The 24,744-nt window shown below is 31.0% G+C and overlaps 3 protein-coding genes across 3 annotated transcripts; 2 read left to right on the forward strand and 1 right to left on the reverse strand.

Annotated features, from left to right (window-relative positions):
* The first annotated feature begins 1,367 nt into the window (after positions 1–1,367).
* On the forward strand, positions 1,368–6,906 carry LOC129299181 (transcription factor TGA2-like). Its single transcript, XM_054937632.1, has 9 exons — positions 1,368–1,547; position 1,674; positions 1,828–1,902; positions 1,992–2,051; positions 3,130–3,207; positions 3,358–3,409; positions 3,535–3,806; positions 4,814–5,062; positions 6,454–6,906. The coding sequence occupies exons 1-9, from the start codon at positions 1,483–1,485 to the stop codon at positions 6,598–6,600; spliced, it is 999 nt and encodes a 332-aa protein (XP_054793607.1). The 5' UTR covers positions 1,368–1,482; the 3' UTR covers positions 6,601–6,906.
* Positions 6,907–8,079: 1,173 nt separating this feature from the next.
* On the reverse strand, positions 8,080–12,126 carry LOC129299179 (NADH dehydrogenase [ubiquinone] 1 alpha subcomplex subunit 6-like). Its single transcript, XM_054937628.1, has 2 exons — positions 11,801–12,126; positions 8,080–8,670 (listed from the first exon to the last, which is right to left on the reverse strand). Exons 1-2 carry the CDS (start codon positions 12,011–12,013, stop codon positions 8,485–8,487), a joined length of 399 nt encoding a protein of 132 aa, XP_054793603.1. The 5' UTR covers positions 12,014–12,126; the 3' UTR covers positions 8,080–8,484.
* Positions 12,127–19,845: 7,719 nt separating this feature from the next.
* On the forward strand, positions 19,846–23,341 carry LOC129299178 (uncharacterized). The gene is made up of 5 exons (XM_054937627.1): positions 19,846–20,057; positions 20,205–20,254; positions 21,695–21,818; positions 22,006–22,104; positions 22,535–23,341. Exons 1-5 carry the CDS (start codon positions 19,892–19,894, stop codon positions 23,155–23,157), a joined length of 1,062 nt encoding a protein of 353 aa, XP_054793602.1. The 5' UTR covers positions 19,846–19,891; the 3' UTR covers positions 23,158–23,341.
* The last annotated feature ends 1,403 nt before the right edge of the window (positions 23,342–24,744 follow it).

A 24,744-nucleotide genomic window follows, 5' to 3' on the forward strand; every position in this document is an offset into this window, starting at 1 on the left:
CTGGAAGTAAGTATTGCCATATTCCAACCATGACAATTTATGCTTACGAGCACACAAACACATAGATATCTTATTTTTATTTCATGTCGTAACAGTTCTGCTTCAAATGGTCTGCATGAACCAATTTATTTGTTTGGACCTAATCATTGCCGTATGCAACCTGTCAGTGCATAACTATTAACTACACATTAGCTGCTACGTGCTAGTTAAAGAAACATTAATGGATGATGTGATAATTTAGAACCAAGGAGAAGATGGAGAAAAAATGACACCGATGAGACCTAAGTAGTCAGAGATGCCTCATTCCACATTGAACAGTAGGTAGTATGGGCTATTTTATGGAGTAATTTAAGTGTGTTGGTTCCCTCTACTAAATAGTTAACTTCTATGGGAGGGTTCATTGCCTCTTTTGGGTGCCTGTCATTGATATCAGAGTTGGTGGCACTTGGCTTTGGAAAGGGCTACTTGTGGAGGGTTTTGATTGGCAAGGAACTCACGTGAAGTGTCAAAGAGACCAATCTATTCAAGGATAGCAAATTGGCGGAGACCTTGACAATATAGGGTGCTTAGTGGCACTTTAAGTAGTGTGAATTGTTTTATGGGAAATTATGTGGTTAATTGGTTCTTCCACCTCTGTAGTTAGCTCTTGGGAAACAGTTCTCCAACCCTCTTTGGGTGCTCAACTTCCCATCATATACCACAGTTACATATGACATCTTGTTAGTTTAAGATCTACATCAACTGGTGCGTTACTTTTTTTTTTTTTTGGCCACATGCTGGTGCATATAATTTGATCAAGTTTTTTTTTAGGAAAAACATAACTTTGAGTCATTGCACTTTGCTTATATTTTGCTATTGGTGCCCGCACTTTTTTTTCCGGTTTTTAGGTCCCTATGTTTTTTATTTTTGTGTTTTAGGTCCCTCCAAGGTCTCTATACTTTATTCATGAAGGAACCTAAATCATTGAAAGACAAAAGTATAGGGACTTAAAACACTGAAAAAAAAGTGTAAGGACTAATAGCAAAACCAAGCAGTGTAGGGATCTAAAATTATGTTTTTTCTTTTTTGTTTCATTGTTGAAAAGTATAAAATTTGTTTTCCATTTCCACCCTTCTGTAATGGTTTTATCCGATACATTTTTCAGACCAAGTGTCTACTTGACCAAAGTAAGTAGCCAAACAAATTCTCTGGTCCTGTTCTGTTGGTAATTTGATAAGGTTAGTTTCTGTAGATCTTTTCATCTAATAAACTATCATATTTGGTAAATAAGATGATTTTTTAAAGGCTCATTTTCTAATTTTGCACGTTTTATTCCTTCCTTTTGTTTATGCTTTTCTTTTTCTCCATGCAGTGTCAACTTCACTTGATATAGACAAATTCACTAAGCAATCAGAGTCCCAAGTGTTGCAGTTGCAGAAGGTCCAACCATCAAATTTGGTAATCATATCAGGTGGTAATACAGAAAACCAGGAAGAGTCTGCCATGGCTGATGTTAGTCCCAGGACAGATATTTCTACAGATGCTGATACTGATGAAAAGAATCGGCGGTTGATGTTTTGCTACCTTTCTGGATATGCTGTCTCCCATTTTCTATTTTATTGACGATTCTCACGTCAATATCCCCTATTTGTACACTAATAATTTATAAACATCTATTGATTGTAAAATGATAGAGTTAGATTGTGTTATTGATCTAAATCAAAATATTATACAAACTTAGTGCATGAGCAGAAGCCTTCCTTTTTTGTTTCTGTTCGTTAGAAAGTTGAAGTTATGCTGGTTGAAAATACATGACAATTGGACATTGCGTGAATGCCATCTGTGCAGTTTGATAGAAGTCTCTCCAATGCTGCTGTTGCTTCTGATTCCAGTGACAGATCAAAGGATAAGTTGGACCAGAAGGTTATATTTTCTTCTTTTTGTCACATGGATAATACCTGAGGTTTTAATGGCAAACATTACATGTTGATTTTTTTATTAAATTTTTGCAGACTCTCCGCAGGCTTGCTCAGAATCGGGAGGCTGCGAGAAAAAGCCGGTTGAGAAAGAAAGTAGGAAATATATATTTACTGTGGTTTTCATTTTCTTTATTTATTTTATTAGGGATGCATCTTGTAATTTTTCACTCTACCATATATTTATTGAAGATATCATTTTGTTAAACTCTTATCCAGTACAATTCTGACCACTGTCCACTGACAATGGAAAACAAGATTTAGGTGATCTTGACGTAGATATGATGTGATGACTCTTATGCTACCGAGGCGAATTTCAGTTTAATTATGACTAAGGAACATTGATTGATTTCAGAATTTAATACCTAGTTCTCATCCAAAGAACGTAATACTAAATGTGAGTCTAAATACTTTCTCCTCCTCTTGTTTTTTGGTTTGGTGACAAGGATGAAGATGAACAAACTTGGAATGGTATAAGGGTATTTTAGTATTTGCATTCATCCTGTTTAAATCCTTTGAGCATGTACGTAAGTACATCTGACCCAACCACTGATTATGGCTTCTCAAATTCTCTCTTGCTTGTCCAGAATATAACTTGATTCTCTTGAATTTTTTATTTATTTCTAAGAAATTAGTTTCCTTCAGAGATTGCATGAACTGAAGTTAAAGAGCTTATGTATTATATGTGTGGCTGCTTTGGGTGATCAAAGCAATAACATATCTAACTCGGCCTTTTCCCCTTCAGACCTTTATGGATTTTCCGTTTCTTAGAGTGACACAGTTTTTAAGGGTCTCATGTATGTGACAACAATAGCCATGAATATATTTTCTCCCTACTCAGTGTTTTCAATCCAGGAAGACTACTGCATCACCAGTCGGCACAGTACAGTTCTTCTCTGAAATGATTTATTGCATACTTTTAATGGCTTTAATTTCAGTAAAGCCCCCCTCCAAAAAAAAAAAAAAAACCTCCCATGTGATTGTCTATGCAAAATGAATCTTAAATGGACTTGATATAGTGGCAAATGTGCATGAGTTGCAATGGTAGCCCTGCTATATTTAGATTCCTTGACTTCTGGTAGTTGCAAGAACTAGTTTCCTATAATTCAAGCCTTGATGTCATTTTCTTATATTTGTATCCGTGTGGTTTTTTTTTTTTTTTTTCCCTGTACAGGCTTATGTCCAGCAGTTAGAAAGTAGTCGGTTGAAGTTGACCCAACTAGAGCAAGAGCTTCAGCGAGCTAGACAGCAGGTGTAGTTTAACTATTCCTTGCTTTTGAATTACCTCAATGCTCAATAGACTTCCCTTCTCATTCTCCCCCACCCCCTATTAATTGTTAGCCATGTTTCTTTCCCATTTATGTATATTTTAAACTAAATCTCTGTTTATATTATCTTGCAGGGAATCTTCATATCAAGCTCAGGCGACCAGGCACATTCAATGGGTGGAAATGGTATCCTGCTTTCTTTTAACATATTTTTGCCTCAAATTTGAATGTGAAAATATTTATAAAGAAATTGTAGCTTGTTTTGTTTGTTTGTGGAGGTCATCTATAACTTCAATTACATTTTTTTATAGGGGCAATGGCATTTGATGTAGAATATTCTAGGTGGCTAGAAGAGCAGAATCGACAAATTAATGAACTAAGAGCAGCTGTAAACTCCCATGCTAGTGATACAGAACTTCGCATGATTATTGATGGTATATTGGCACATTATGATGAGATTTTTAAGCTGAAGAGCTCTGCTGCTAAGAATGATGTTTTCCATTTGTTGTCTGGCATGTGGAAAACACCTGCTGAGAGATGTTTTCTATGGCTTGGGGGTTTTCGGTCATCAGAACTCCTCAAGGTGAGCATATTTTGACTGTACATCATATGGTTAAAAGAAAGATATAAAGGTTTTCCTGATCAGTAATTTAACCTAGTAAAAAAGATTAGAGCTCTCTTTTAGGTCCTTCGGATCATCACAAGGTTGAAGGAAGTTGAAACTTACAAAGGTTAACATTTGCCTACTACAATCTTATAATCGAAATTTTATTGTAAATTAAATTATACACTTCTCTCTGCTTGCTCGATACCTGTATTTCCTCTCAATAAGCCCATCTCAAATCTAGAACCATTCTAAGGTCAAGTCTTTTATTTAGACAGAAGCATCCAATAAGATTAATACATGTTGTCGATTAACTCGTACACATATCTCTTGATATGAGCAATATGCCTAGATCCAGTTCAGAAATAATAGCCCAGCTACTTTTGCTTTGTTTGGCAGCTATTTTCCTTTCGTAAAACCTGTCTGTAACTCTTGACGGTCATTAAAGGAATAGTTTTTATGATTGGATATTAAAATTTTCACAAGAATATGGACATAATCTTTTGGCAATGTGCACTTAAAAGACTTGTTGCCCCTGTATTGTTATGGGAAGAAATTTTTGCATGGACCTGATGTACCACGTTATTTATATACTATCTAATAAAAACATGTTATGTCAGATGATTGTAAATATAAAATGATTCTGCCATTAATAATAGCAGAGAGAGAAAAAGCAAGAAATTAAAGAGGCACTTTATTCTAAAAATAACATTATTAAAAATAATTACATATGAGACTTTATTTGATTAAATTGTTGCAATCTTATTAGATAGAGCATGGATGACTTAGTCCACTGGGTCTACGCAAGAGTTTCTCTTGTTGTGGGATGGATGTGTCTATGGCTTTTTATTGATGTTCTAAACATGCTGTCTTTATATGTTAATACACGTTTGTCCCAATTGTTACTGAGACAGTTTTTTACCCAAGATCTTGATCATTCTGGAATTTCATTGACTTTGATTTGAGGGCTATAATATTGGTTTCAGCTTTTGGTAAATCAACTGGAACCTCTTACCGAGCAGCAGTTGGTCGGTATTACAAACCTGCAGCAATCGTCTCAACAGGCGGAAGATGCATTATCTCAGGGTATGGAAGCACTGCAGCAGTCTTTAGCTGAAACACTGTCCAGTGGATCCCTTGGTTCATCTGGTTCATCAGGGAATGTGGCAAATTACATGGGTCAAATGGCTATGGCCATGGGTAAGCTAGGAACCCTTGAGGGCTTTATTAGACAGGTAAATTTTTCTTTCTTGCACCTGTATTCACACTGTTCATCTTTTTCATAAGCAGTTTCTAACTTCTAGTCAAACCATTCCATAGCTTTTTAATAGTAACAATTGCATTTGATAAAATCAATGAAAATAACTTTTTGGTGTTTGATATCAAGTTTTTTTCATAGTATTATGAAACATGGAAAGACCTTTTTTTTAATTAGGAAACAGTGTTTCACCGGTCATGATTTTGTTAGAAAACTTGATTGTAATAACAAAAGAATTTGATTCAATTTTGTCCTAAAATCAATTGCTTCGGGCAAATGGAAATGTTATCTTTCTCTTAGATTTATTTTGGGGGGAAGTGGTTGCTGGGGAAATAGATTTTCGAGTTGTTAACTGTAAGACATGTCCATCTCTGTTTTCTGACACGTTGAAGATTAAACGCAGACATCTTACGACATATTACCCTTTGTGTAAGAATCTCTAGTGTTATTAATTGTGAAACTCTTGTATAATTTAGAGAAGCAGAAACACTAGAATGAAATAATGCCTCGGCTCCCTTTCTCCATTTTCTCTCTCTCAATTCTCTCCCTGGTTTCTTTTATCTTTTCTCTCTCTGAGCTTTACAATAAAAAGCTCTAGAGATCTAGACTCTTTCTCTTGACCTAATGTAGTATGTTGCTTATTATTTCTATATGAACTTGTTTCAATGTAGCCTCAAATCTGTTACTTTTGTCGCTGGTTAAAGAAATGTGCACCCCAGCCCCCTTTTCCTTTCCTTTTTAGTTATTCAAATTTTACCTATTTCTCTTCCACCCATTGAGATGCTGGTGAGGAGGGTGAAACTGACAATTTTGAATTCTGTGAAAAGGGTTAGAAGAAAAACCAAAGAGAGCATTCAATGAAGTTATTGCAAGAGATATTATGATTAACGATGTATCCAAAGATTTGGCTGTTGATAAAGCATGATGGCATTGTTCAATCTATATAGCCAAACTTACCTAGCGGGATAAAATTATTCAGTCCTTTCATCACCCTCTTAGGTTAGATAATGGTTTTATCTAGCATTGCAAGTGAACATGAGATAACTATTGGATGAATTGTTGTCTCCACTAACCAACCTGTATTAGCTTGTAACAGTTAATGGCAGTTTCTAATCATCCTATCTTCTCTTTTTGTTCGCAGTACCTTCTTTCTTCTTTCTTCTTTCTTCTATCACATAGGTAGTATAAAACATTAAATTTAACCTACAAATGGCAGAAGAGCTTTTTCTTCCCTCTGGACATGGCACAAAAGTTTATTACTGTAGGTGCATTCAATTGACTAAAAGATGATTGAGAGACCATATTACATATTATTCCACATTATTTCTAGAAAATACTTCATAGAATACTTTATGGTGGTTCTGTTAGGCTGACAATCTGAGGCAGCAGACACTGCAACAAATGCATCGAATATTGACAACTCGCCAGTCGGCTCGTGCGCTGCTCGCTATCCATGATTACTTCTCTCGGCTGCGTGCTCTCAGTTCTCTCTGGCTGGCTCGCCCAAGAGATTGATGGGATTGCAACCAAGATATCCAAAAGTTGCTTTTCATGGATGAGGCAGTCCCAATCAACACTTACATCATCATCATCATCATCATCATAGGCATTTTACTCTTGCTAGATTTTCTGTCACTTTCTTTATGTATTCTAATGGTTGTGATCATAGTTTTAACACCTACAGGTTTTCTTGTGTTGTCTGTGTTTGACTGATTTTTTGTTTCACAAAATCATGTTGTCTAGAAATGAAAGTGTTAACCACCATATGTATTTGGTTCACTGTTACTAATAATATTGATAAGAAGCAGTGCGCTTGTAACTGATGGCCTTTTTTCTCCTGTATAAAAAATGGTAGAACATTTTTTTAAGTGATAAAAATGTTCAAGATATAGTCAGGAATAGATGAGAACACCTTTCCTAATAAGAATTTGAATATTAAGTTACTATATTGTGAAAGACTAGTCTTTTTTATTAGATTCAATTTCTGTGAATAAATTGAATGAGGAATCTATCTTATAATGTATTGATAGAAGTTACATCTCAAAATAAAATTTTAAAATACAAAGAAATGGCACTCTAGTCCTTTTTCACTTATTTTAGGTTATATTTGATAAAAATTTTCAAAATCAAATAATTTACATGTACAACAAATATTATTCCTAGTGAAGATAGATTCCGGGATAAATTACAATAAAATTGATTCAGTTGATATATTAAACTTTATTGTTCATATATTTTCTCATTGGCACTTAAAATTCTCACAAAAATTTAACTTGCCAAAAAAACAGAGAAAAAATATAACTTTATGTCAATTATTGATTTAGAACAAATCAATTTTTATAATTTATTACATTAAAGAATTATAAAAATTGAATTATTTCAAGTCAAAATTTAAAAATTAAATAAATAATTAAGAAAAAAGGTTTAGAAATCAAAAGTTACATTTTTTGAAAAAAAAGGTATAATATTAAGGAATAAAAATTTTTTTATTTCACAATCCAATTTAACGCTACACCACTAACGCATGAAAGTGAAATCCGGCATCTTTAAGAATTGAGTGATCAGCAACAATCACTCCATCCCAATGTGCACAGACATGAGAGTGAGTTTGAACTACATTCTCTAACCCTCTTTTGCCCGTAATCAATCATTCAGATCACTAAAAGGCACATTATGAAGGATCTTTAATTCCAAGGGCATGTTTTCTTGATGTTGCTTTTGCTTCTACTCAAATGGGTCTTGTTAACATAAATGGCCTATTAGCTTAAAAGCGTCAAGACACCTTCAAATGGAAAAGGTCACAAGTTTGAACCAAGTAAGATTGAAGTAAATAGTGGTAGGTGCGTGTATATATGCATTCTTAGTGTGAGTGATTAAACAAATGAATGAATGAATGGTCTGGTCAACACCTTTAGAAAATCTGCCATTTAACGATTACTTTCTTCCCCTTGTTGCATGGGCCTGTTTCCCTTCTGTTTTCAATAGACTAAACTGTAATCTGAAATGAAACCACACTATTTATAACTTGTACATAATTTATAAATAGTATGACTCGCTTCAAGGATACATGCAAATGTTACATTACCATGTCCCCTGAAAATCTAGTAGGCCCTTGGCCATTGTTGTATGCTAAAATCACAGGAAAGTCAAAAATCATTATCCTTTATTCTTTTACATATTAAGCCAATACACTATTAAGGAACAACTTCTACCTTCTGCATAGTGGTAGATACATGTGTACTAGCATTAACAAAACAGTCAATAAAAAACAACAGTTAAATCTGAAACAAAGTGACATCATCTAATTTTTTCTTTTTTCTTTTTTTTTAATCCAACAGCGGCACAAATCAGTTCCAGATGATTCTTTATTTGAGCAAATGGAAGATACCAGACCAAACTTCAAAAGTAATTGCTCTTGTAGAAATTTTTCAAAAAGGGAGAGATTCCCTGGTCTTTTACGCCCGAATCCTGCACAAGCCCTTGTTTACCTACCACGTACTGACCAATGATATGATGCCTCTGCTTTGCATGATCCACAATGTCCTTCAACTCTTCCATTGCCTTGAAGACCATCATATCAATCACCTGAAAGTCAACAATTATCAGCAAACAGCAATGATGAAAGGGGCAACAAAATCTTGTTCCATAGCTAAATTTCTTATGTCTCTACCAAAGCATCATATTAATTCGAGGTCCTTCAATTATCACTGGCCTTGACTAGCCAATTCCATGATAGAAGAACCATGGTTGAAGGAATATTATATATGCAAACACAACGCATTGTTTCTTATACATAGCATGGGAAAACAGAATGAATCGTGAACTATTCATCTCTGAATTTTGCCACTGGAAGGGATCCAGCCGAATAAAGGAAGGGAGCAGACAAATTTTCAAATAACACAAGGTAGTAGCTTGGAAATTCTAGCAAAACAAGACGGACAAATAACTACAATAGGTATCATCACCAGAGAGATGATAAGTCCAAACACACAACATGCTTGAATTGGAAATTTGGTCAAGGGTACCAAACGTGATAATGATTTGTTGTAGATTTCAATGAGCTCAGTTCATCAGGCTTTCTAAGGATTTTACCTCCAAAAATGCCAAAAATTTGAAAAATTAAACGTGATAGATTACTTTCAGAAAATCTTAGAATCTTGAACCTAACACAAACATGTAACCTACTCTCATCTTTAGCTAAATCTAAGCTTATTTGAAAATAAAATTATTCAGTAACCTTATTATGTCCATTGCTGACGATGGACCTTTAAAAAATGATTCCGATGAAAAGCCCCTAGACACGTAATGTATACAAGAACCCATTTAAGGATCTGAAGAATAGCATGTGAATAAAGAAAATAGCTGACACTCAAACATGTAGAAACCAAATTCACCACAACATAAATGTCAGAAAAAAGGCGAAGAAGGGATATGAATGCCTTTGGTGCACCTAAAGTTAATCTAGATCGAAGCATTGAGAAATAAGAGAAGAATTCAAGAGGCTGAAAGAAATTTTGTTATAATTTGTATGTTATTTTGAGATAATATTGGATAGGGCTGTGCAAAAGCCCTCTAGTCCTGCTCAACCCAGTCTGATCCAAGAAGGTCAGTCTTGTCTGGTCCTGTTAAAAACTAGTCCTTTAGGACTAAAAAGACTAAAAAGACCAGATTGTTTTTTCAGGTTGGACTAGATTAGAGACTAAGCATTTGGATCACTTAGTCCAGTCTGGTCCTATTAAATTTATCTAATATGATTATAATTAATTTACTAATTATTCATAATAACATGCTAAGACTATTAATAATTTAACAAGTCTGGTTCCTCGCACAGTCGCTCAAACTAATAATTTAATAATTTGGACCACTTAGATTGTAATTAAAATTTTTTTCTTCTTGTTGGAAATTATTATGAATTTATTATGATTATAAGTATTTTTATTATCTTAATTGAGTTTATTAAGTTTAAATGAATTATTGTCTCTCATAAAGAAAAAAGGAAAAAAAGTTTAGTGAGTACTGGATTAACAAGAAGAATCTTCCAGTTCTATAGACCAAGTCCAATCCTGTTAATCTTCAGGTTATTACTGGACCAAATCGGATTACGGGTTGTTTAACCTAGTCCTTTTCATGAAAGAGAATATACTTCGAGTTAGGCTGAAGTCCAGTCCCGTTCAGTCTTTTGTACAGCCCCAATATTGGGATATCTACCCACATGTGTCACTGTAAGAAACTCTTCTGTGAGCATTAAATTCTGTGAGAGTATTGCAAAGTTCTTGTACGAAAAACTTGGATGCAAGTTTTGTTGCTAGAAAGAAACCTAGTCATTGAGTTGTTAAAATATGTGAAGATTTTCTTCATATATGTTTGGTAACTAGTGGTGTAGCCTTCCATTTGCTAGGTTCTTTGGCAGAAAAACCTAGTAGATCGGCTACTAAAAGCTGAGATAGCTATCCTTGGTAAACCTGAAAAAAATATGTGTGGCCTTTCTTCCATAATTTTCCCGGGCTCACAGCTTAAGCTTTGACTAAAAAAGTTTCTTGAGGTAGTATCAAAGCCTCAATGACCAAATGGTCAAGTGTTTGATCCATACCACACTCCAATCCTTTTAATTAAAATTAAGTTTCATCACAAGGCATGATGGGACATTTCCTTGTCTATACTTAAAGTTAATTGGGTTTTCATGAGTAGATGCATCCTAGAGATTATAATAAAACTATTAATAGGCCTTCACTTTCCAGATCAAGCTTTGAGTTGAAATGGGCTTTTAACTTTGTGAATTCTCTAATGTTTTAGACCATTTATAGGCTTAAGAAACAAATCCTTTCTTTCCCAAATAAGCCTGACATAATTTTAGCAAAATGAATCCTGCAGAAAATGAACTAGGCTCAAGATTAGAAGCTATTGCACAAAAAGGTAAAGATCACCGTAGCAAAAAGCATAATTAACTCATCGAAACAGATAATAAACATTCTTTTAACATTTGAAAACTTTAGAAAACAGTATTCAACATTCTTACCTTTTTCTAAGAAGGCAACCTTATGTTTGAAAGCAAACAAAAAGATTTGAAGACAATGTAGACACTGAGATTTATTTGTACTTCCGTTAAAAAAAAAAATATTACTATGCGGTCATAATGTAAACTTCCACAAGGATTAAACAGTATATGAAGACAATCAACCACAGAAACAGTTGAAATGAAACAATATTATTAGATTCAGTGCCTTTCAGTCCAAGTGAATCCCCACCAGTAAATCAATAACGAAGAAGGGAATAAGTTCCAGAAACCACAGTAAGCCTATGACCCCTTGTTCAAAGAGAAACGATTGTGCAACAGTTTTGCTATATGATTCTATAAGAAACATCCTCATCTCGATATACTATTCCGATACAAACCTTTCCGAGCGCTAACTACTCTAACCATCTCATAATTTTTTATCATTTAGCTCTAAACATGTTAATATAGCCAAGAAAATTCTTCCTCGTAAATAATCCTTACAAAATTAATATATCCAAGCACGAATAACAATTGTTTAAATATGAATTTACAAAACATCCGAAACCTGCCAAGTTGCTAATTTTCAATCGCAGTTCGTAAAGCAAAGGTAAAAAGCTTTACCCCGGAAAACCCAGAAAGAAGAATCCCGAGTAGTTGGAGGGAAGGAGGAATGCGGCGAAAACCCTTAATCGATGAAAAAACCGAAAGAGAGAGATTAACCTTAGGATTGGTAATGTGGGAATTCTTGCGGATCTCGGAAGCAACAGTGGAGCGGAGCTGAGAGGGAGAGACGGCTTCGTTGAGGTTGTAGACTTCCATGATGGTGGGGATTGATCTGCAGGCAGTCCTGAAGAAATCGAAGACTCGGTTCCTTGCCTCCTCCAGATTCACCGAATTCGGAGGAACCTTCACACTCTTCAGCACATTTGCCATTGTAGTTCCCTAGTCCTCAGACAGCAACTCTACGAAACTCAACTCCGAATAGAGGTTTTCAGAAGCTGATGATTCGGCAGAGCACAGGCTAGCCTGATCTGGTAGTCCCAACCACTATGAATCAACCTGAAGCTGTGGGAAGCACACGCCAGGCGACGTCGTTTTAGATTTGTGTTATTGTAGGAAAAAAGTTTACTAATAAATCAATAATGTCAAAAATTTAACCTTGGAATATCTTTTTTTTCCCCGGTTAGAAAGGAAAATATATTAACAAAAAAGGAGAGAAAAGTTTCCAATGTTGAAGATAAAGTAAAAGCATTGCAAGAAAAAAAATAAGCGAGAAAAGATAAGTCATGTAAATCATATTTTTGTATAATAAGCTATTGAAGTAATCCAAAAGCGTTGTGGGTTAAAGCAAAAGCAAACATCTTTGTTATATCTTATTTTCAAAGCTCAACTATTTCAAAATGATTCAAAGAGAAATTCTTTTATAAAATAAGTAAAGAAAGTCAGAAATAGATGTGAAGTATAATAACATCATATTTGTTGAAGAGTAATTAAATTAACTTTCAATATGTGCCTGAACCTCTTAACTGAGAGTATGAGCTTACTCTAAGACTAACAGATAAGCTTACTTTTAAGAGTAACAGATAAAAATTTCTTAAGTAGAAATGAGATCAATATTTTTTTTTTCCCTTGACTTTGAATGTTGTCCTCTCTACATGCACATTTGAGAAATATGACCAACTCATTGAAATCTTTAATACCATGTGCCACAAGAGTTACCTTTTTTGGATGTAGTAGATAAATGTATTTTAAAGTTTAAGTCTCTTGATTCTAGTATAGAACTTTTAAAGTTTGTAAGATCCATAATGTAAGACCATGGGTAAAAATGATCAAAGAGCACATAGAAGAGAGTCAAACCATATGGCCCTTGTATAAGGACAATCACAAAATGTATTGGGCAAAGTTTATTGTGTGTTACAACCATGGACACATTGAAATGTACGGCTAAGATTATACTTATTCAATACATTCATAGTAGATATTGCTTTCATTATTATTTATTTCATAGTTTATTATTCAAAAGTTAGAGATTATATTTTCTGATAATATGATTATAGTTATCAAATTTCTATTTATTGATTAATATATTTGAAAACGAGATATTAAATCCATGTCAATAGATGGTCAACAATCATATTACTTTTTATGTTTTGTGATTAGAAAATCAAAAGTCGTATAATTATATTTGTTTTCCCCCTTTAAAAAGTCGTATTACTTTTTATTTTTGTTAATAAATCATTTTTTTGATCTCAATAAATAATATCACTTTTTGTTCCAGGCACTTGGATCATATGGTAGGAATAAATATAATAAATTTTGAATGTCAACAATTTAATATCTCGTAATTAATATGGAAAAAGTTTTGATAGCTTCATTCTTTTGTACTTTTGCTTTGATATCTTAAATCTTTGACAATGACTAGTCCGGTCAATAGCTTGCCAGCAACTTCGATAGCTTCATAAAAATATGTTTTTGCCATAGTTTTGAACATGAATAGTTAATGAAATTTATGCCACTAGAAAACACACATACTTCATAAATATATATAGGTGTTTTTAATTAGGACAAATTATATCTAGATCTCACAGAAAAAAAATTATTATTAAAAAATTTTATAAAATTTATAAAATACTTATAAATCTCAAATTTTATGCATTTATAATAAAGTTAAAGGCATTTACAACTTATTATTTTAAATTATCATTTTCCTTTGCAAGTTGTAAATTTTCTTAGCCAAGTTGTAAACGAGCAAAATTTTAAATTTTGGAGTATTTTGTAAATTTTAGAGACTCTCTTAGTAATAAATTCTCAGATAAATTGGCAAATAAGATCTATTCTAATACAATTTTTTTATTAAAAATATATTTTTAGAATCTTTTTAGAACATATTTTAACGGTGTTAATAGTTTGGACTAAAATATATGTATTTTTTAAAAAAGAAGAGATGTCTATTTAATTAAAGTGAAATATAATGGTGATTAAAATATTTTACTCAGTAATAAATTTACTGATCGATACGTGAAATAAAATATGAATGATCATAGCATTTTTCTATATATGCGGACATGTACGTAGAGTCTTGATTTATGAATTTCATAAGAATAGGCTCATTAGGAGTAAATCCCTTTTTGTATATTTTGAATATTCTATTAATTTCTAGTTCTCACAAAACAGTTCCATAAGAATCAAGAATTGTATTGATGTATTGTGCGTGAAAATCTATTTCATTAATCTCACATAGATGCAACAATTGAAACATCTATTATCAATATCCATCTGATTTGGATGCAAAGCATCATAATATATATAACATGTGATTTTGATGGATGAATAATAAAAATCTCCATCGAATTATGTTATTCATTTATTACAAAATTAAGTACAACAGTCACAAAATATTATTGGTTATTTATAATTGGAACTTGTATTGAAGTCCCTCAATAATCCTTTTATATTATATACCATAAAAAGCCGGTAGAATCATAAATTCATGAAAATACTTAAATATAGAGATCAGACCAATGGGGATTGGTTTAGCGGAAGGAGATGGTCTTCATGTGGCAAATTAAAATTTAAATCATCATTAAAAGAGGTGCTCGCATTTAGTGCTGGTCCTATAAGCAATTAAAAAAAAAACACACACACACAAAGATTGGGAATGGAATGAAGTACTTCCCACGCTTGGAAGGATAGATGATGCAAGACATACTTTCTCTAGTCTTATTAATAGAGTAGAGAAAAAAAAATTTTGTCTTATGTATAAATTATGTTATTAAATTTTTATTTTAAATTTATCTTTTTACCCTCCATTGAATGTTGAATAGAGAAAATATATTATCAAAATATGTATATTTAATAAGGAAAAAGTTAAAAAATGTATTAAAATTTTAGATAGAATGATTTTTAAGATTTTCTTTAGTTTCTGCTAAATATATTAGAAGTAACTTATAAATAGAATCATATGAGTATACTCCTGATTCTATTTATAGGGTAGAGGGAAAGAGTATTTATTTTGATTTTATTTTTAGGGTACCTCAATTATTATTGTGCACTCTTTTATCCCTATTATATATACTAGGGGCAAAGCTAGAAACTTATTAAATTTTTAGACAAAGGTAATTAAGTTTAAATCTTTCTTAATTCTAGTAAAAATATTAAAAATGACTTATAAATAAAGTAAGAGGGTTGAATATTCTATCTAGTTGAGTTATGCTAATGTTATGTAGAAAAATCAGAAGTTAATTACCAAGGTTAGCTCTTCTTTTGTTATTCCCAGGTCAACAACAACAATAACAGCTAGTCTTATCTCACTAGATGGGGTTAATTATAAAGATTGTATGATTCTATTGTGTTTTATCATTTACAAGCTTTTAAAAATGTTATCAATTAAAAGGTATCAGTTAATAACTTTCATAAATGTTATCTTTGGCTTTTTTTTACCCCTTTTAACGGGGCTCAAAATTATTCATTTTACTCTTCTCATTTATGCCTCTCTTGAGGCTTTCTTTATACATATCTAAATTATTTTAAATGATTTTTTTTATCATTTTTTCCTCAACCTACGCTCACTTTTTCTCATATGTATTTATTTTAGATTTTATTTTTAAGTGTATGCTCATGCATTCGTCTCAACATTTCTTCTTCTACTAGCCCAACGTTATACTCTGGCTGTTCCATTAAAGCCTAATATTTACTCCCATATAACATAATTGGTCTTATAGCAATTGATAGAACTTTCCTCTAAGTTTATTAAGTATCTTATAATTACAAATAACTCTTTTAGCTTTTTTTTTCAATTAAACCACGCATTTTGTATCATATGTGCAATAGGTCTATCAATTTTCTCATTATGTTGAATAATAGCTCTTAAATATCTAAATTTTCTCATTACTATTGACTAACATTTTATCAAAATTATAATGTAAATATTTTATCTTACTCTTATTCATGTGAAAACTTTTGACTCCAATATTCTCCTCTATAACTTTAGAAAATATTTGGAAAAAAAAATTCCCAAAATTCAAAACTTTATTCGGCGTAGTCTCTCATAAAGCCATTGCCACAAATGAAACATTGGTTAAAAGACACAGGTGGTGTACATATGTTCTCATACTTGTCCTGTTTGTGATAATACAATTGAAATTACAGAACATGTAGGAAATAAGTGAAATAAACAAACAATTCAAGTTTGGGTCAGAAACATATCAGATCTGAACATGGAATAATCAACCCAATAACCCACATAAAAACAAGACTACTAGAGCCTTTATTTATGAGGTGTAGTAGATACTCAACTTCAATGTACCTTCATCCTTCACCCAGCTAGTTCTATTTATAATGTGGGTGACTGAGTTATACGAGATAAGTCTAATTTGTTAATAAGAAATATATAGAATATGATAAAATAAATCCCAATATAATATAATATCTTAATCCATAAGATATATATTGGATTTATTCGAGAATTAATGTGTTGTTTTATTCTTAAAATTTAATTTAAAGCAATCTCCAAATTCCAATTAAGGGAGGATATTCTAATAATCTAACAGAACATTGGTTCTTCTTGTGTTTGTGTTTGGTTTGGGTGTGGTTTAACACTAAAGAATGATGCTCTTAACGTCAATAACTTTGCTGAATGGTGGGTCTATTATTTCTTCTCATAATAGCTTGTTCACTGAGTATGACTTTTCCCTTATTAGCTGTTTGCCATTGCTGATTTGGAAAGCAAGGAGGGACGGCTCCTGAACTCGATCAACGGGAGACCACAAGGCAAACTATATTATAATGAGGGGCCAAAATTAATTTTAACATTTTTAACATGTAAAAACAATGTAAATTTAACAAAAATTTTTGGGGGGAGGGGAAGCAGCCTAAATCCGTATCTCAAAGCAAGAAATTAAATGATAGTATGTTGAAACTTTTTGATTTTATTTATAAATTATTTTTAATATTTTATTAAAATTAAAAAAAATTAAACCTCATTAATTTTATCTAAAAATTTAAGAATTTTTTAATTTTATTATAGTAAATATATATTAAAAATTAATTATTTTAATATTTAATAATATTTTAAGTATTTAATAGGGATAAAAAATAAAAATTATAACAATTATTAAAGTGTTTTATAAATATCGTTAAAATGTTGCTTTTGAGTTTTGATGGTCACGTGGGCGTTCGCTAATTTGCTCTTTCTGTTCCTTGCTTTTGCTGTAGGAGTTGTTTGCTATCAGTTTACTTTCGCTGCTCATGCTTCTTTTCTTTTTTCATTTCTGTGGTTGATGGAATATTCTTCTGGCCTAAACAAAATACGTCTCATCATATGATAAAGATTTAATTACAGAATTTGACAAAAAAGGATATAATAAATCTAAAAATATAATTAGCTTTCTTAATAAAGTGTATGTGTGTGTAGGGCTGCACAAAAGACTGGACGGCACTGGACTTCACCCTAACCCAAAGTCCGGTCTCTTTCATGAAAAAGACTGGGTTAGGCAACCCGTAGTCCAGTCTTGTCCAGTAATAACCCGAAGATTAACAGGACCGGACTTGGTCCATAGGACTGGGAGACTGGTCCTGTCAGTCCAGTACTCACTTAGCTTTTTTTCCCTCTTTTTATTCTATGAGAGGCAATAATCCATTCCAACATAATAAACTCAATTAAGATAGTAAAAATACTTATAATAATAATAAATCCATAATAATTTCTAACAATAAGAAAAAAAATATTTTTGTTATAGTCTAAATTATTTAAATTTATAAACTTTAATAAAAACAGTACTCAAAAAATTCAACAACACTATATTACAATAACAATTTAGAAACAAACTTAATAAATCTTTATGCAATCATCTCCTTAGCATCAATTACACTTTAAACATTTGTCAAAAATAAATTAATTATAATTATAATAAAAAAAATTAATAGGACTGGACTGGACCAAGTGGTCCGGATGCCTGGTCTCTTGTCCAGTCCAACCCGAAAAAATAGTCTGGTCTTTTTAGTCCTTTTGGTCCTGAAGGACCAGTGACTATACAGACCGAACAAGACTGAGACCATCTCGGGTTGGACTGGACCAGACAGGACTGGGAGACTTTTGCACAGCCCTATGTGTGTGTATAAGGCTAATATTTCTTAGCATTTCCAATTTTATTTTAAGGGGCAATTTGGCACTTATGTGCTAAAATTTCAGGAACATTGACTTGGATGTTAAACTCATTTTTTATATAATATTTTTTTAATTTTTAAAAATAATGTAATGTAATCTATCATTAATGAAAGTTAAATTTGATAATAAATTAATCAAAAAATAATAGAAAATGACTAAAAAAATTATAAAAAATATCTAAAAATTACACATAAAGAGCTCAAAAAATTTTAGAAAAGAACAAAAAAATTCTTTCATTAACTAACTACTAAAATTAATTTTTATTAACAATGAGGGTAGCATTAATTGCACAATTTTCAAAAATTAAGGAGAAATATTGCACAAAAACAAAGTGTAGATCACTGACACTTCTGAATTTATAGTTTATGGATCAAATTATTATTTAACCTTTTTATTTTGAACTGATTTTTTTATAATATTTAAATAGTTATTTTTGCAATAAATATTTTAACTATAATTACAAGTATGAATTAGTTAAAGAAATAAAAACCTTCACCAAATTCATGCTTCTTATAACACGGCCAAAAAAGAAAAGGTTGCAAGTGTCTTATCCGATGGCAATGAATACATTTAAATCACATTCTTATCATAATAATAATCAATTAATACACATGATTCGTGAGTAAGATTAATGTTGACAAAGAATCAAAAAAACATATTAACACTAATACACACACACACTTATTTTCCTTCTGTTAAAAAATATAAAACATTTTTTAAGTATAATGTTCAAAAATTATAAGGCATTTTGGGTCTTTTAAGATTTAATTTATGATATATTTTTTTTTCAAAAAATACCCTCAACTAAGGGATGTAATTAATAAGTTTTTTTTTAATTGAGACATTTTTTCAAATAAATGTACACATGAAAAAATGTGTAATTTTAAAAATAATTAATTAATTTATTGATATATAATTTGATTAAAAGTACTTTATAGTATTGAACTGAGTAGGTATATCCCAATCCCAGCAAACTTCTCCTTTTTATGTGGATAAATATACACTTCAATTGACTATTAAAAGCAAAAGTTATAATTTGGTCAAGTAAAAGTAACTGAAAAAAACATAATCTTTAATATTCAAAGTTTCATTGAGTTTTTCTTTTAATCCCTTTAACTGTTTTTTAGTATTTTCAATTCTTATAGTTTCAGAAAAATTAGGTGACCTTTGTTTTTCAAGTCCTTATAGTTTTCATTTTTAAATTATTTTAGTTTTTTATAGAGATTAAAAATATTGAAAAAATTATAAAGATTAAAAGCAAAACTCAATAAAACTATATGGACTAAAAATTATGTTTTCTCTAAAAGTAATCAACAAAATTAGGGAAAAAAACAACAAAATCCTAAAAAAATATGCAATTATACTAAATACAAATTAAACACAATTAGATAAGAGCCTAATTATGACCCTATCCAAACAGAAACGTTCCAATCAATTGAGCCTAGAATTCGTTTGATTAATTTCCAAAAAACGATGTATATAATTAACAAACCAAGATCCTTGAATATTGAAAATAACTATAACCTATATTTATCTTCACACAACCCCATATATATACACACAAGTTTCAGGCTTTATTTTCTGCAGTGAACCTAATAATTAATACCTCGGGTTGATCGAAAACATCCCTTCTTTTGTTTCATATTATGTCAAACCTATCATTGGCTCTCTGCATTTTTCTGGGCATTGTGTTTGTTTCTTATGCAGAAGATACCAAGATAGGAATTTATGAGCTAAGGAGAGGACAGTTTCAGATCAAGTTATCAAACTATGGTGCTACAATTATGTCTTTAATTGTCCCTGATAAAAATGGTTTGTCTCTCACAATATTAACTTTTCATATGTTTTTTTTATGATTGAGATTATTGTTTTTTTTTTTTGTTCGTGTTCGTGTTCGTGTAATTTGTTGTGCCCTTCAAATTAATTTATGGTTTCTGTTGTGTCTGTTTGTTTCTCCAGGGAAATTGGCTGATATTGTCCTTGGCTATGATTCAGTTGACTCTTACAAGGTATGATAGACATAAAAGAAAAAAATTTGATTTAGTTTTGTTTCTGAAACATAAATAATATAATATATATATATATATATATTATATTCATATTAATGGTGGGTTTTTTTCAGAACATTTTGGGAGAAGTTTCAAATTGAGATTCAGAAAGATGATGATTTCGTTGAATATGTTCATATCAAAACGTTCAATGATTTTTTTCCCATCAATTAGAAAATAATATTCTTTTAATGAAAGAAAATTTGAATCACTTTTGCTTATTTTATATATATATATATATATATATATATAATAGATTCATCGTAAACTGGTTAATGGAAGGGTTGTTGAAGAATATTTTGGGAATTTCTGGATTGAGATCCAGAAAGATGATGGTTTTTCACAGTGTTCACTGAGAATTTTTTTTTGGCTAAAATATATTTTCAATTCTCTAACTTTATGTAAGGTTTTAATTTAGTTCTTTATTTTTATAAAATATTTACTAATCCTTTAACTCTAACACTATTAGTTTTAGATGATTATTTTTTCATGCCAACTATTACTATTCTAAAAAATTAAACTTAGTATGTTAATATTTGATAATGTTCTGTCATTATTAAAGTTAAAGGACTTCAAATATATTTTATAAAATTAAAGGACTAAAATAAAATATTGTATAAAATTAAAAGATTACAAGTATATTTTAACTTTTTTTAATAGAAGGACAATTAAGATCCAGGAGAGGAAATTAATTACAATTAGGTACTTTTAAAAAAATAAGTTGCAAATGATGACTTAAATAAATAACTGTTAATTATTTTTTGATTAAAAACTCAAATAATTGTTAATTCATGATTTCTAATTATAAACAAGAGATTTAAATTCTAAATGTAAATGTCAATTTACAAAAAAATTTGTTGAAGATATAATTGTCATTAATCTCCTCTTTTGGAGCTTTAATGTCACTCTCCCTCATTTTTCTCCACCAATTAGAAAATAATAATAATTTTGGGTAAAAAATGAATAGACTACATACATACATACATATAAAAATGTTTCTTAATTACTCCCTCCCTTTTTAAATATAAAAATTTTAATCATCTCATACACTTTAAGAAAATTGATTAATTCTAATAATTATATATGAAATAAAAAAGTATGAATTAAAATGTTCTTGTAATCAATGTTTAATTTTCTCTAATTTAATATTACTATTTATTTATGAGTAGAAATTTCAAAAAATAATAAATACTTCTTGAAATTGATAGTTTTATTTATAAAAAAAAAAGCAATGAATCATATGATTTTTTTTATTTTACAATAAAAAACATACTCAGTATAATGAAGATAGGAATGATACCAATATTATTTCAATTTAATAAATCAAAATAATTTGGCAATTAATTAAAGATCGAGTATCTATTTATTTAATTGAATTAACAATTAATTGGAATGTTGCAGAATGATACAGTATACTTTGGTGCCCTAGTTGGACGTGTGGCAAACAGAATAGGAGGAGCTCACTTCACTTTAGATGGCAAAACCTACCACTTGCCTGCTAATGATGGCAATAACACCCTCCATGGTACATGCTAATGTTAACCCTTTAATCATCATCATTATCATTGTAATCAAAATAAATATAAATAAAGCATATAGTTCGAGTTGGCTAGGTTTATTCGGGTTGTTTAGATAACTTTTTAATGTCATCATCTTAACAATTAATCAACTTCTTCAATATTAATTGTTCACTTGTTCATATACATCAATAGGTGGGTTCAAAGGCTTTGGAGATGTTGTATGGAATGTAGCTTCCTACAAAATGGACAGTCACATCACATTTACTTATGTTAGTTCTGACCAACAACAAGGTACCAATTAAATTTCTTTGCTCGTATGACACAAAATATTGAAGAAAAAAAATGACAGTTAAATTTTAAAAGTGAAAATTAATGAAAAATTAGCTCATCAATAATTTTTCTAAAAAAATAATATGCAACAATTTAAATAATTTTATATTCAAGGGTTTTAATTATAAATAAGGCATTTAAATTCTATATGTAACTCTTAGTTTGGAATTGAAATTATTATTTATAACTGTTTGAATTAATATTTATAACTCATTTTTTAAAAAATTTTATTAGGACTTGGAAAATTTTGTCAAGGACTTAGCTGTCCCTAACTCTCTTTTTGAAACTTTATTATTATTCTCTCAATATTATTCAAGTATCTAATTACTTCTATTTTATGTTTTGATTTCAACATTAACTTGTTTTTTTTTTTTCCTGGAAAATTTTCTAGGGTTTCCTGGAAAACTTGAGGCTGCTGTGACATACATGTTCTATCAAACAAACAAGTTGATAGTGAAGATGGAAGCCAAGCCATTTGACAAAGCCACACCAGTGAATCTAGCTCAGCACACTTACTGGAACTTAAGGGGCCATGACAGTGGAGACATTCTCTCCCACAACATCCAACTTTTCGCCTCTCAAATTACGCCGGTGAATGGCGAACTCATCCCGACCGGCGAGATCAAGCCGGTGAAAGGAACCCCATATGACTTCCTTGAGCCAAAAGAAATTGGAAGCCAAATTCATGGCCTTCCTGATGGCTATGACATAAACTATGTGGTGGACAAGAACACTGTCTCAAGTCACTTCAATAAAGTTGCTGTGGTTAAAGACTCAGTTTCTGGGAGGAAAATGGAATTATGGTCAAATCAACCTGGTGTTCAATTCTATACAAGTAACATGTTGAAGGATGTGAAAGGCAAAAATGGTGTCACATATCATCAATATGCTGCCCTTTGCTTGGAGACACAAGGGTTTCCAGATTCAGTGAATCATCCTAATTTTCCTTCACAGATTGTTAACCCTGGACAGATTTATAAGCACTTCATGGTTTATAGGTTCACTGCTCAGTAAATAATACATAGGGAAAATCACTCACAAGGACCAATGAATAATGTTAATTACACACAAGTGCTAATAAGAAATTGATTATTATTAAGATGGGAACAAAGACTTTTATTTTCCTAAACGATGACTTGTTATTAGTTCTTGTTTATAAATAACATATTTCAGCGATCCTTGTGCGATTCTCCCTAATATATGTGAGAGAGAGAGAGAGAGAGAGAGAGAGAGAGAGAGAGAGAGTGTGTGTGTGTGTGTGTGTGTGTGTGTGAGAAGAACATCAATTATGCTTAACCTGTCATGAATATGTATGTTGGGATTGTTAGCTTCGTGATGGGTTATGAAACTATTGTGTCTAAGTTTCTTCCATTGAAATTGACTTCAAATTGATATACGAGCAACTTTTTGTGTTCTTGAAATTTATATCACATAAATTTATCAGTAGATTCAAATGACTCTGTAATCGTGTGTAGTTAAAAATTAGTAAATTTCAATTTTAAGAGAAGACTTGTTAGTAAATTAAGTATTTACAAATTAGTTAGTCTTAATCAATTAAAGTAAAGTAAGAGTAGCTTTGTCTCAAAGGTCATGATGGAATTGGATTCCAGTCTAATCATCAAAATTGGATTCCTTGACAATCACAATTCTTGTTCAACAAAACATATTTAAATTTGGGTTCCTTTTCTCAATCCATTTTCACTTTACCAATTTAATGATACCAAATGCGATCTAAGGGACTCTCAAACTATTACAAATTACAATGTGTTCTACAAGGAGTATAAATCAAGTTGTATTGTTTTACTATGATATGAACTGAAAACACTAAAAAAATTATAAGAATTTAAAGCAAAACTTGATGAAATTTTAAGAATTGATGATTGTGCTTTTTATTTTTTAAAAACTGAATATTCCAACCTCTATCAATTTGATCCAAAAATATAACAACTCATCCACAAATGAAAGTGAAACAATATTAAAACAAATATAAAAGAAGTTTACCGAGCGAAGTCAAAGTTAATTGGAAAGCATCACATGCTTTTAATTCAATCTGATTCAACTCCATTCCCTACTTTCAATTCTTTTGAGAATCTTCAAGAGAATTTTTTCACTATACCAAGTCTCTAACAAACAATAGATACAGCATTCTTAATATCTCAATAAATTATAATACTGCATGATTAAAAAAACGTGCACCCTCTTATAGTCACCTGCTCCTTTTGTTAAAAAATAAAAATAAAAGGCCCTAATCGACTTGGGCTGAAGCAATCCAATTTTGCAGTCATAAGAACTGCCAGGGAACAGGGAATGACGAAATTATGCAATATTTTAAACGCGCACAGCTTTGCAATAAATGATTTGCATTAAACAAGTGTGTACATATAATTTTTGATTTTTTTGGGTAAAAACTTTGATAAAAAAAGGCACATCCTAATTCATCCAATAATATAACAAGCATATCAACGATTAGTTGTTTTAATAACAATGTCACATCCTTGAGGCCCTGAATTTCAACATGACATTAACAAATTTGTATACCTGCATGAATGTGTGAATCTCCCATTTCTATATGGAAGGGTTAAATTATGGGTAGTTGGAACA

The sequence above is a fragment of the Prosopis cineraria genome, unplaced genomic scaffold, assembly GCF_029017545.1.
Source record: "Prosopis cineraria cultivar Desert tree isolate PC_DT_omini unplaced genomic scaffold, ASM2901754v1 PC1065, whole genome shotgun sequence".
NCBI classification, from domain to species: Eukaryota; Viridiplantae; Streptophyta; class Magnoliopsida; order Fabales; family Fabaceae; genus Prosopis; species Prosopis cineraria.